The sequence below is a fragment of the Pseudorasbora parva genome, chromosome 1 (assembly GCF_024679245.1).
Source record: "Pseudorasbora parva isolate DD20220531a chromosome 1, ASM2467924v1, whole genome shotgun sequence".
NCBI classification, from domain to species: Eukaryota; Metazoa; Chordata; class Actinopteri; order Cypriniformes; family Gobionidae; genus Pseudorasbora; species Pseudorasbora parva.
This window is the reverse complement of record NC_090172.1, coordinates 35,440,098-35,451,096: the sequence shown is the minus strand read 5'-3', so window position 1 is coordinate 35,451,096 and position 10,999 is coordinate 35,440,098. Positions and strand designations below refer to the sequence as shown.

The window sequence follows — 10,999 nt, the reverse complement described above, 5'->3', positions numbered from 1 at the left end:
TTGTTTCTAGCTGTTCGGTTCAACAGTTACCTTCCACTGCATTTCCTGTCGGAGGTTGCAAGGTTGCACGTAGAAAAAAAAAACCCTTCACCTATAATGTTAAATGGAAACACCTTTCTTTTTTATGGAATCAGTCTGTAGTTAAGTCTTATATAAAAAAATTCTAAAGACTTAAATGTTCCAGCATGAAAATGAACAGCAACAAGCAACAGCAGGGAAAATACAGCTGAAGCATGTTTTCCCTCTGGCACTGAAAAAGTCTTGTGCTTAAACAAACAAACAAACAAAAAAATCTTTGTTTGCTGATCACTGACCTCTATAAAAACTTGTTTGATTCAAATCGATTCGCCAGAGTGAAATCACAGTCAAATTCCACCTTAATACTGGGACGGCCATGGGTGCCTGCTCTCGCACATGGTCCGACATGCTCTTGGATGAGTAGGGCTGCAGGATGTAGCATTCAGGTGCTCATGTAGCATCAGGTGGGCTCTGATGGGCAGTGTCTCTGAGACTGACAGCACCAGTAGGACTGGAGGTTGCCAGGGCGCCTGTGACCATGAGGGAAGAGCCACAGTTCATTTTCTACATATCGTTCCAGGGTACATGTGGTAGTTCCTGCTGGTAGCTGTTTAAAGAGATGATCATCCAACCCCCTGCCAGAAGACACTCTCAGAGTGTAGTCGCTCCAGAACACAAGGTGGGACAGTTTTAAACTCTAGGAGGAGCTCTAGAACTCCTCATGATCTTCTAGTAGGTGGCTAGCTTGTAAGAGTAGCAGGTCAGTGAGGTGGACGGGTGAATATGCTGTTAGGTTCATGTTGGTTTGGTCTGGTCTTCTTTCAGGGAACATTAAGAGATAGAAATAAAGTTAAACCCAAACATAGTATTTATTGACAGTGATGAATTTAAATGCAAGCAGGTGAGTTTCTTTACCAGGGTGATGGCGGAGAAATGATGTCTGGAGCAGGAGTGTAGAGAGAGCACCTCTTCAAAAAAGTAAGGTGTTTAGACAGGTACGTTGTTGGAGACAATGAAAGTCAGTTTTGCTTCAAATGGACACAATAAAGATGTGATTGGGAGGTATTATTTTCCTTTGTAAGGTAGTATTTTATCCTACATCCTTTGGATGTCTTGTCTGATAGTGATCATCATGTTCAATGAATAGTTATCTAAGGAGATTGCTGGAGTATCACATAGAGATCCAAAAGGTTAGCAAAGCAGGTAAGTCATCTGTCCGAAGTTGAGACAAGACAAAGAGTAACTGTTGAAGATGGACAAATAGAGAGCATATTTGACATTACCCAACCCCCACCCCTCCACGTCCAGCTCCTGATGAACACAAAAACTGTAATGGTCCTTGACCAAGTAGTTTGGTGTAGTTCTTGAAGGTCCATAAGAAGGGATTGAGGCAGTGAGGGGGAACAGTGAGTGAGAGGGCAGTAGTGTGAAATTGTTGAAGGCACAGAGCGAGCCAGACTAGGGCCAGAATGAGGATCCACGGTATAACCGATGGAGGGCAGAACCAGGATTGAGCCAAAATTCTGTCCAACAGAGGTGGAGACCCAGGTGAAACCAGGGATATGAAGAGCCAGGCCAAGACCAAAGGTGATGACTCGTGGGACTAAGGCGGAGGCAGGGACCTGGAAGACTGCAGTAGAGCCACAAGGGATGGAGAGTTGAGGTATAGCTGTATGCCTGGAACTTTTATTATGTCACAGTTGCCACTTCCGCTTCTTTTGGTCAAGCGTAAGTTGTCTAACACATCACTGCATTATGAGTGTGTTGAAAATTATTTTATAAGATTAAAACTACACTATATGTTAAAACACTGCAGTTTTATAACTTGTGTTCGTTTCACGGCTGCTATGAGACACTTGCACACTGCAGTAAGCTAGATCAATATTAGAATTTCAGTAATAATTGCTGGATGGTTGCCAAATGGCATGCAATTAATTTTAAAACATTGTATTACTGTAACACTCATAGAAGACGATGATAAAGGTAACACAGCGTTTATTAATATGATCCAAGTAACAAGCCAAAATGCGAGACAGTGTGCGCAGGACACAACCAATACCGGACAGTGAACTGAGGAAAAGCATGAACTAAATATACAGATGATTAACACAAATTAAGAACAGCTGAGATGATTAGTTAAGCGTCCACGGTGATTGATGTGTGGTGGCAAATAAACAAAGACTTGATGAAAACAAACTAAACATAATGGTGACAACAATGGAGAAAATGCTACTGTACAATAATTTGTTTTCTGTCTATAAATGTCTCCAAACAGTTGTTCTTTTGACTAATAAAGCTTACAGTACATTAAAGCGTCTTTGGTGTTTCCATGTTTTCTACAAAAATCGAGAGTAACCGGATATGATGTCATTAAAAGGTGACTATGGCGAGGTGGACGAGCGAGAGATATGGGAGGAGCGAGCGAGACCAGGGACGTGGTTGCGAATGAGTGTCACCTGCGAGCCACACTGGTCTCGAGTCCTCGCATTAGGGAGCTTGGAGGCGTATAAGGAGAGCGACTGGACTTTATGTTATGGTTTTATTGTGTGTGCGGGCAGTTGTCCGTGAGCGGCTGCCCACGTTACTTTCGGTTTGTTTATTTGTTTTTAATTAAAAGTTGTTAAATGTTCAGATTCCCGATCCTTCCTTCCCTTATTTATGGATTATTTATGGATTCTTTCCCTTATTTTGGATATGTTGCTAGGCAACGTGGGGGAGAGGACGCTGGCGTTGTCTGTTCGCCGCTTCTCCACCCACAACAAATCATGTTAATGTACTATTAGATTTACATTTTATTTTATGTCCTTATGTTTGTGACTAGTCTAACAGTCAGAGCTACAATTGGGACTGTTGCTGATTGCTGGCAGCCACTGAGAGGTCGTTGTTCGTCGTTTCGCCGTTTTCAACCGCTTCTCTAATGTTTACGTTTGAATTGCTGCGGTTGGTTTCTGGTTTGGAGGACATTTGATGTTTCTCGTCGCGGGTGCTCACTGGTGGTCTCCCTTGGGCTTGGGCTGCATGGTGGCTGAAGTTTGCACCGGGCTAGCGTCATCCGGGCTCTCGTCGTCGGCGTCCGGCATGATGTTGGGATGTTCCGCTTCTCGGCTGCGCCGCTGTTCCGTCCTGCATTGCGACCGTGGAGCGGCTTGGACATCTGCGCCGGCCCCGGTGTGTCCACAGAAGTGCCCGGAGGAATGTTCTGCCTCCTGCATGGTGCTGCAGCGATCCCCATCGTTTGAATCGTCATGAAGAAGACCCATCATCTGGTCTTCAGCTGTCGTGCCTCGGCGATGTCATCGGGACACTGCCGCTGGGAGAAATCTGAAACATGGAGTGGACCACAGTGTGCTGCGGAGCTAACAGTGTGCTGCGGAGCTAACAGAGACTTCCACCATCAGCTGTTTTCTGTCCACCATCAGCTGTTTTCTGTCCACCATCAGCTCTGTTTCTGTTCACCATCAGCTCTGTTTCTGTTCACCATCAGCTCTGTTTCTGTTCTGTTTTCTGTGTTGGTTGATTGTTTGTAGTATTCTATATTTTTACTTGTTATTCATTTTTTGTTGTTATTCCCCCCCCCCCCTGTTGCACTTTGAGATTCTTCGGAATGAAAAGTGCATTATAAATAAAATCTATTATTATTATTATTATTTATGAATGACAGTGACACATGGACACGCTCCATGTCCTGGTTAAAATAGATCATTTATCTGGATTAAAACATTCTTGTAAACAATTGGCATAAAGTATGTACACAAGTCAGCAAAATATATGCTTTTATTTGGATATTTTAATCCAAAGATCTTACATATTGTGCCTTTAATATATCTGTGCCAAAGTATGAATAATGGGCTACAGTGGCCAGTCAGACTATGTTACCTTTTCTTATTTTTTTATGAATCTATATCGGCACTGTATATGAGCATTTAAATACAGACATACAATCGCTAAATTGATGCTTTAAGAGTTATTAGAGAATGCACTGGTGGAGGTTTTTGGTGCAAGTGATACAATTTTAAGTAAAATGTCTGACCATGTCCATGTTTTTACTGTATGTGTTTGTTCTTTTGTCAACAAATGCTGCCTTTGTCAATTGATACAGTAAGTTAGAATAGAAAGGCCATTTAAATTACTCCAGCTTTGAACCAAAGAATAAAGAATTTAACAGCATCTTTTAAAGTAGTTAGACTATCAACAGACGCTAAAATATCAGGTGGTGATATCAGATTTCTGAAGAGGATACATATGACAATTAGCTGCCAAGGTAAGATATGAAAAATATCGCCATCTGCTGGCATTGAAACAATCATAACAACTAATTAGATATAAACTTTGAATGCTAAGGCAAATTTGATGACAAGTATCATTTGATAAGTATTATTTCTCAGTATTTCTACCCATTTTGATTTTAAACTTTAATGCTTTGTCAAGTTACACACATTACATTTGACAGAAACAATTTACTGAAATTGATGTGATACCCACTGGTTCTACTCTGGTTTGCTTTGCTCAATCTTCCGCTTCACTCCGTCACACTTCAGTATGAGCTCAGCATGGCGTCTCTTTAACATCTCCAGTCTCTGCTGCAGACATTCGGAGGTGTCTACCTTCTCCTCAAAGTCCCGCAGCAGTGTGGTGTTTCCCAGCAGGCCACAGCGCTGCTGCAGCTTAAGATTGTCTGCCCGTAGGCCATCACGAACCTGACGGGTACGTGTCAGCACTTCACGTTTAAGAGCAACTAATGTGTCTGCCTTGGCAAGCTGGGTGCGTTTGGCCTTATTCTCTATCTGCATGAAATGGTGCTTCTCTTTCACATGAGAAATGCCCTGAGGTTGATGGAAAGAAACATGTGAAAGAAATGTAATTAATGAGATCAGTAGCCTACTATGAATAGCTTTATATGCACAACAACATTTGAACAAGAAAGAAAGAAAGAAAGAAAGAAAGAAAGAAAGAAAGAAAGAAAGAAAGAAAGAAAGAAAGAAAGAAAGAAAGAAAGAAAGAAAGAAAGAAAGAAAGAAAGAAAGAAAGAAAGAAAGAAAGAAAGAAAGAAAGAAAGAAAGTTAATTTTTGAGATGTTTAGTTGATATTTAGGAAATAAACTATGTGATTTACCTGCACAGTGCAGGCAACCTTCTCTTTTAGATTACTTAGCTCATTCTCCTGCTCGTTTATCTTGTCATTAAATGTCTTGTTCTCTCCTTTGAGCTGCTCAAAGTCCATCAGCAGCAAGCCATCAGCCAGCTCCCGTTTGGATTTAAGTGCCATCTCAGTTTGATCTATTTTGTTCTTGAGCTTGATACTGATGATACGCACACATGCCAGCTTGTCTTCCTGCTTCAGTCCGTCTGCCTGCAGCTGCTCCACCTTTGCCAGGGCTGCCTGTTTGTCTACCTTACCAGTCAATGCTTTCATGGCAGTCTCATATTTCAGTCCAGAAAATGATCTCAGCTCCTGCTCCACCTGGTTCAGTTTCTCTAAGCTCTGCTGGCGGAGCTCCTTTGTCCGCTGTTGGTGGCGCTCTGAGCAACGGTGATGTTGCATTTTCAGGTCCTCCATGAGCTCCATGTACTTTTGGTACTGCTCATGTCCAGGGATATCTCCTTCCAGTTTGGCAACTGTCTTCTTACTGAGGTATTTTGCTATTTTGGCCTGCAGCTGACCATTTATCTCGCTGAGCTTTTCATTCTCCGCCTGTAGTTCATGCAGCAGGGCCATGCGTTCTTCATTGTCGATGCTAAGGCCAAACTCTTCCTCTTCTGCAGGGACCAATGATTCATTATGAGGGCTGATCCTCTCATTTTCTGGGTCAGGAGTTTGAAGTCTGCTCACCTCCTCATCTTCAGCTTCTTCATCTTCAGTTTCCTCACGAGATAGAAGATCATCAATTAAATGTTCTATTTCATGACTGTCAGTGTCCTCCGGGTTCTCATTTATAAGGAGCTCTATTACATCCTCTTCTTCTGTTATTATATGTTGCTTAGACTCGGTTTCTTCCCTCTGTGGTCCACTTGTCTCAGCAATGGACATGTCTTCTGTGAGGACACCCAGTGAGAGCTGGGAACCCTGCTCGACCACATCATTCTCAACAGCTTCTGAGATATTAGGAGCTTGAGTTTCTTCAGATTCTTTCTCCCCATCTTGTACACTTGTTGCCTCTGTTAGATCCTCAAACGTTTCAGTGTTTTCCACCAGTGTGCTTTCTTCATGATTTAATGACCCCTCTTCCATTTTATATGGCTGAATTTACAATATTTTTTTTATTAGTCTAAGAAATAATTACATGCAATTAATCTAAAATAACCAACGTTTAGCTCATGAAACAGCGCTTGCCCCAAATATTGTCTGTATGGGAGTGCGTGTGTGTTGCCATAGACACCCTGAGCGAGAGCCAATCAGAGGCATTTGCTGGTTTTCATTAATATTAATGAGACGCAGCGGCGTGACCAGTGATACTCCACTGCGCATGCCCTGCCCCGCGCCACTGCTGCTTCCAACAACAAGCGGTAGTAAGCAATATGGCCGACCTAGGGAAGAAGTACTGTGTGAACTGCCTGGCAGATGTTACGAATTTGCGGATTCGCTGTGCCGAATGTCAGGATATTGAACTTTGTCCGGAGTGCTTCTCCGCGGGTGCCGAAATCGGCAACCATAGACGATGGCATGGCTATCAGCAAGTTGACGGCGGGCGCTTTTCGTTGTGGGGTCCCGAAGCAGAGGGAGGATGGACTAGCAGGGAAGAACAGTCGCTGCTCGATGCCATCGAGCAATATGGATTTGGTAACTGGGTACGATTCTCAATTGAGTCCATATTGATGCGGCTTTAATAAACTTCCTTTGCATTGCCAAACGTGCACCTCAACACAAACTAGTCATTTTTAGTCTGCAACAAATGATGCATGGCTTAATGAAGAAACTTAGAGAAAGTTTTTTTTTTTTTAAAGAACCAAGCTGATTTTCTAGGACTGTGGTGCATCACAGTTTTGGTCATTTATAAGAACACAATATAGGTTATAGGTTCCACAGAGAGAACAAACTGTACTGTACATCTGTACTTAAAGCAGGTGCTTTTGTTGATTCAGTAATATTTACGATAACTTTTTGAAAGTTTGTAACTTTCACATTATTATGACCTGTATTTTAAATGGATATTTCTCCCCAATATATATATATATATATATATATATATATATATATATATATATATATATATATAATTAATTCACTTATTCACTCATGTTGTTCCAAAACCTTTGTTCATCTTCAAAACACACAAATAAGATATTTTTAATGAAACCTGAGATTTTTTGACCCTCTATTAAAAGTCATTTGAATGGACATCATCAAAATATTCATTAAAAATGCTGTAAACGCATTTCACTTGATTCACGCTGTTTGACACCATCACCTCATCTTCATTTATGTTTTAAAGATAAATTAAAGTCATTTGGCAAACAATATGAGGGTAAGTTAATGATGACCCTTCATTTTTAGATGAACTAACCCTTTAACTTTGATTATTTCTCTGTGTTAGGAGGATATGGCTGCCCATGTTGGTGCATCACGCACCCCACAGGAGGTCATGGACCATTATGTGAGCATGTATATCCATGGGAATTTGGGGAAAGCCTGCATCCCTGACAGCATCCCCAATCGCGTGACAGACCACACTTGCCCAAGTGGAGGTCCACTGTCTCCTAGTTTGACGACCCCTTTGCCCCCATTAGACATAACTGTGCCGGAGCAGCAGCAGCTTGGATACATGCCGCTTCGGGACGACTATGAGATTGAATATGACCAGGAGGCAGAGAAACTCATCAGTGGCCTGTCTGTAAACTACGACGATGAAGATATTGAGATCGAGATGAAGCGAGCCCACGTGGACATGTACGTGAGGAAGCTGCGTGAACGCCAGCGCCGCAAAAACATCGCTCGTGACTACAATTTGGTGCCAGCCTTTCTGGGACGGGACAAAAAAGATAAAGAGCGAGAACGTCCAGGTGGTACAGGAGGGGTTGCGGGCACAGGTGGAGCTCTTGGATTGGGGGGCGTTAACACCATCATTCCGACAGGGCCGCTGGGCTCTTCTGCAGCAGCAACCCCGAAACGCAAAATCACCAAGGAAGAGAAGGAGCAACGGACAAAACTACGTGCTCTTTGCCAGTTCATGCCACAACGCGAGTTTGAAGAATTCTTTGATAACATGCACAAAGAGCGCATGCTACGGGCAAAGGTTCGGGAGCTTCAGCGCTATAGGCGAAATGGCATCACAAGACTCGATGAGTCGGCAGAGTATGAGGCGGCACGCCACAAACGGGAAAAACGGAAAGAGAACAAAAGTGTTGCTGGCTCAAAGAGAGGTAGCAGTGGCGGAGGAGGAGCGGCAGGGCTTGGAGGAGGAGTTGGAGCAGGAGGTGGTCTTGGCAGCGGTGGAGGAGTCAGTGCCATTAAAGAGGAGGGAAAGGACAGTGAGTTTTCAGCTATCGAGAACCTGTCTGGCTTTGAGCTGCTGTCGGATCGGGAGAAGGTACTGTGCAACTCTATGAACCTTAGTCCTACACGCTATCTGACTGTCAAGACTATCATCATCAAAGATCACTTACAGAAACGGCAGGGCATCCCCTCGAAAAGCCGCCTACCCAGCTACCTGGACAAGGTGCTGAAAAAACGGATTCTGAATTTTCTGTCGGAGAGCGGCTGGATATCCCGAGAAGCCTCTTAATGACACTGTCCAAATATTTGGCTGGCTGTATGAATAATGACTGTAAATATATTTTTCTACTGTTTTATAATGGATCTCAGAAAAGCCTGTGAGAACAAAATGACTAGGTGTGCCACACTACTGGATGTGGACCTTCAGTCAGTCTAAAATGTCTGTCTTTGCTCTCAGATCTCCTCATAGGATCATAAACATGGGGAAGTTCCTTTTATAGAAGGTACATAATCAGTATCCATTATGGGGAACTTTCCAGTATGTTGTACTGTGTAGTACATACAGAATATAACACAAAAACCCATTGCCCCTTGTTAAAATGCGTCCGTTTTGAATGTGATTTTGTGTGGCACTCGAATGTTCCCTGCCAATAGAGTATCAACAGAATGCTTAATGTTGTACAAAGCAGATATTTGGTTCTGAGTATCTTGTTTTGTCATAAGAAGGAATGGGACAGATCATTGTTCTGCTTGCCAAAAGTCTCATGCTAACCTGAATTTGCCTGTTTCAGTTGAATATATTCTGTTGTGTCAGTTGTGGGAATGAGACACATGAAGCATGCTCGATACTATCTAAACATCCGATGTTCATGTTTGGTTATTATGTTTTTCGTTGACCTTTGTGAGGTTGTTACTATAGCTTTTTATTGAGCACGTTTCAAAAGCTTGAGTTAAATGGCACACAACCAGATTATATAAAGTATTAGCTTGATGATTAAAGTCTCAGGCTCTAAGTGAGAATATTTACCATAATGCTCCTGTTTCAAGAGGGTATTGTTCTTATTTGTTAGATAATGTAATGGACAAAGCTAAATACAGCATCAAGGGTTCTCATCTCTAAGTGTACAACAAAATGTCAAAGCTGAGACTGTATGTTACAACTACATACTAAAGGTTTTTTCTTTAATTTTCAAATTCCTTGACAAAATCTCGCAATACCAAATCTAAGATTACAACTGAGACAAACATATTTTTCCATGTTTTTTAATGTTATTATTGCCTGCTCTTGTCTACCCCAAAGCTGTAGAAAATTAAGAAAAGCACTGTTCACAGAGGCAAAAGCAAAGGTTTAAAATTGTTACATAGTTTTGAAATGATTAATATATTAAGAGTCAAATAGAATTGATAGGCACATTATAACTTTTAGCCATTGTTTTGTTTTATGTATATGATATTGGAAATAACTGTTTACTAGTGCATATCAATTTTAAAGGCCAAGGTGGTCATCCACATTTGTTTTTATACCCTGTCATTTTTGCCCGACACTGGCACATTCATGTAGAGTATGCTCATGTTGTGTGCCTTGAAGCATATTTGCCCTGGTTGATGGTTTTTATTCCTTTCCCTTGAAAATAATATTTTAATCTTAAAGCGAAAATATACAAAAGGTTGAGGTTTATTTGTCTGTTTGATCTTTCTTTTTCTTCACATTTCTATGCTAGACATAATTGCCTCACACAGTATTTATGTCTTTTTATGATTAAAGCCATTAAAAGTAGATGTGCAGTTGTACTGGGAGAGAAACTCACCCACAGCATATGTGAGATAAGTAAATTGGCTGTCCAACCATTTGGTAAATATAAAGGATGAATGTAGGTATGAGAACACTGTGAATAGAAATAAGGACATTTTGAGGAAAATGTTGAGGGGTTCTTGAATTTGTTTTCTTGTGGTGTTTTCTGTCATAGCCTATTTGTTTGTATTGGGGTGCTTACATTTGACAAAAGGTTTAATCTTCAGGTTGTGCTTTATGGTTATAGGAAAAAAGGATATTTGGCCATTCTTCAAGACTAGTACAGTCACTCACCAACATTCAATTGTTGAGAAAAAAATGGATTAATTTAAAGCTTAATATTTTCACTATAATATTCATTCAATATGCTAATTCAGAGAGTATAATTATTTTTCTAAAATATGAGGGAATATGATACTGAAAATAACATCTTCAAAGAAAGACACTATCTTAAGTATGTTTTTGTAATTTTTTTAAAACATTGTGACATTTAAAAAATTGATATGAGGAGCCTTTTTTCTGCTTGGTCGTGACATAAATGTTCGCTGGTAAAATAGTACATTTTGAAAGGTTCATATTTGTCAAAATATTGAGTATGTGGAAATTATTTTATTGCATATGTCATGTTCTTTCCTACTTTGTATTAAAGTGTTGAAATATAACCCATTGTCTGTTATTTAGTGAAAACATGCCCTTGCAAGACTGAAATACATATCAGAAAGCATAACCTAAATAAGATCTGTAAGAAAACAGCAATCT

At 41.0% G+C, this 10,999-nt stretch overlaps 2 protein-coding genes across 2 annotated transcripts; one reads left to right on the top strand and one right to left on the bottom strand.

The window, feature by feature from the left end:
• Nucleotides 1-3,668: 3,668 nt before the first annotated feature.
• Nucleotides 3,669-6,383, bottom strand: cfap184 (cilia and flagella associated protein 184). Its single transcript, XM_067438860.1, has 2 exons — nucleotides 5,131-6,383; nucleotides 3,669-4,841 (listed from the first exon to the last, which is right to left on the bottom strand). The coding sequence occupies exons 1-2, from the start codon at nucleotides 6,244-6,246 to the stop codon at nucleotides 4,506-4,508; spliced, it is 1,452 nt and encodes a 483-aa protein (XP_067294961.1). The 5' UTR covers nucleotides 6,247-6,383; the 3' UTR covers nucleotides 3,669-4,505.
• A 48-nt stretch (nucleotides 6,384-6,431) lies between these two features.
• tada2b (transcriptional adaptor 2B) lies at nucleotides 6,432-10,890 on the top strand. The gene is made up of 2 exons (XM_067438846.1): nucleotides 6,432-6,803; nucleotides 7,550-10,890. The coding sequence occupies exons 1-2, from the start codon at nucleotides 6,534-6,536 to the stop codon at nucleotides 8,735-8,737; spliced, it is 1,458 nt and encodes a 485-aa protein (XP_067294947.1). The 5' UTR covers nucleotides 6,432-6,533; the 3' UTR covers nucleotides 8,738-10,890.
• The last annotated feature ends 109 nt before the right edge of the window (nucleotides 10,891-10,999 follow it).

Excerpts from the sequence above, each read along its gene's own strand:
- tada2b (XM_067438846.1), top strand. The coding sequence starts at position 6,534 with ATGGCCGACCTAGGGAAGAAGTACTGTGTGAACTGCCTGGCAGATGTT. Across the intron at positions 6,804-7,549 it reads AATATGGATTTGGTAACTGG|GAGGATATGGCTGCCCATGT; the intron begins GTACGATTCTCA and ends TCTCTGTGTTAG.
- cfap184 (XM_067438860.1), bottom strand. The coding sequence starts at position 6,246 with ATGGAAGAGGGGTCATTAAATCATGAAGAAAGCACACTGGTGGAAAAC. Across the intron at positions 4,842-5,130 it reads AGGTTGCCTGCACTGTGCAG|GGCATTTCTCATGTGAAAGA; the intron begins GTAAATCACATA and ends CATCAACCTCAG.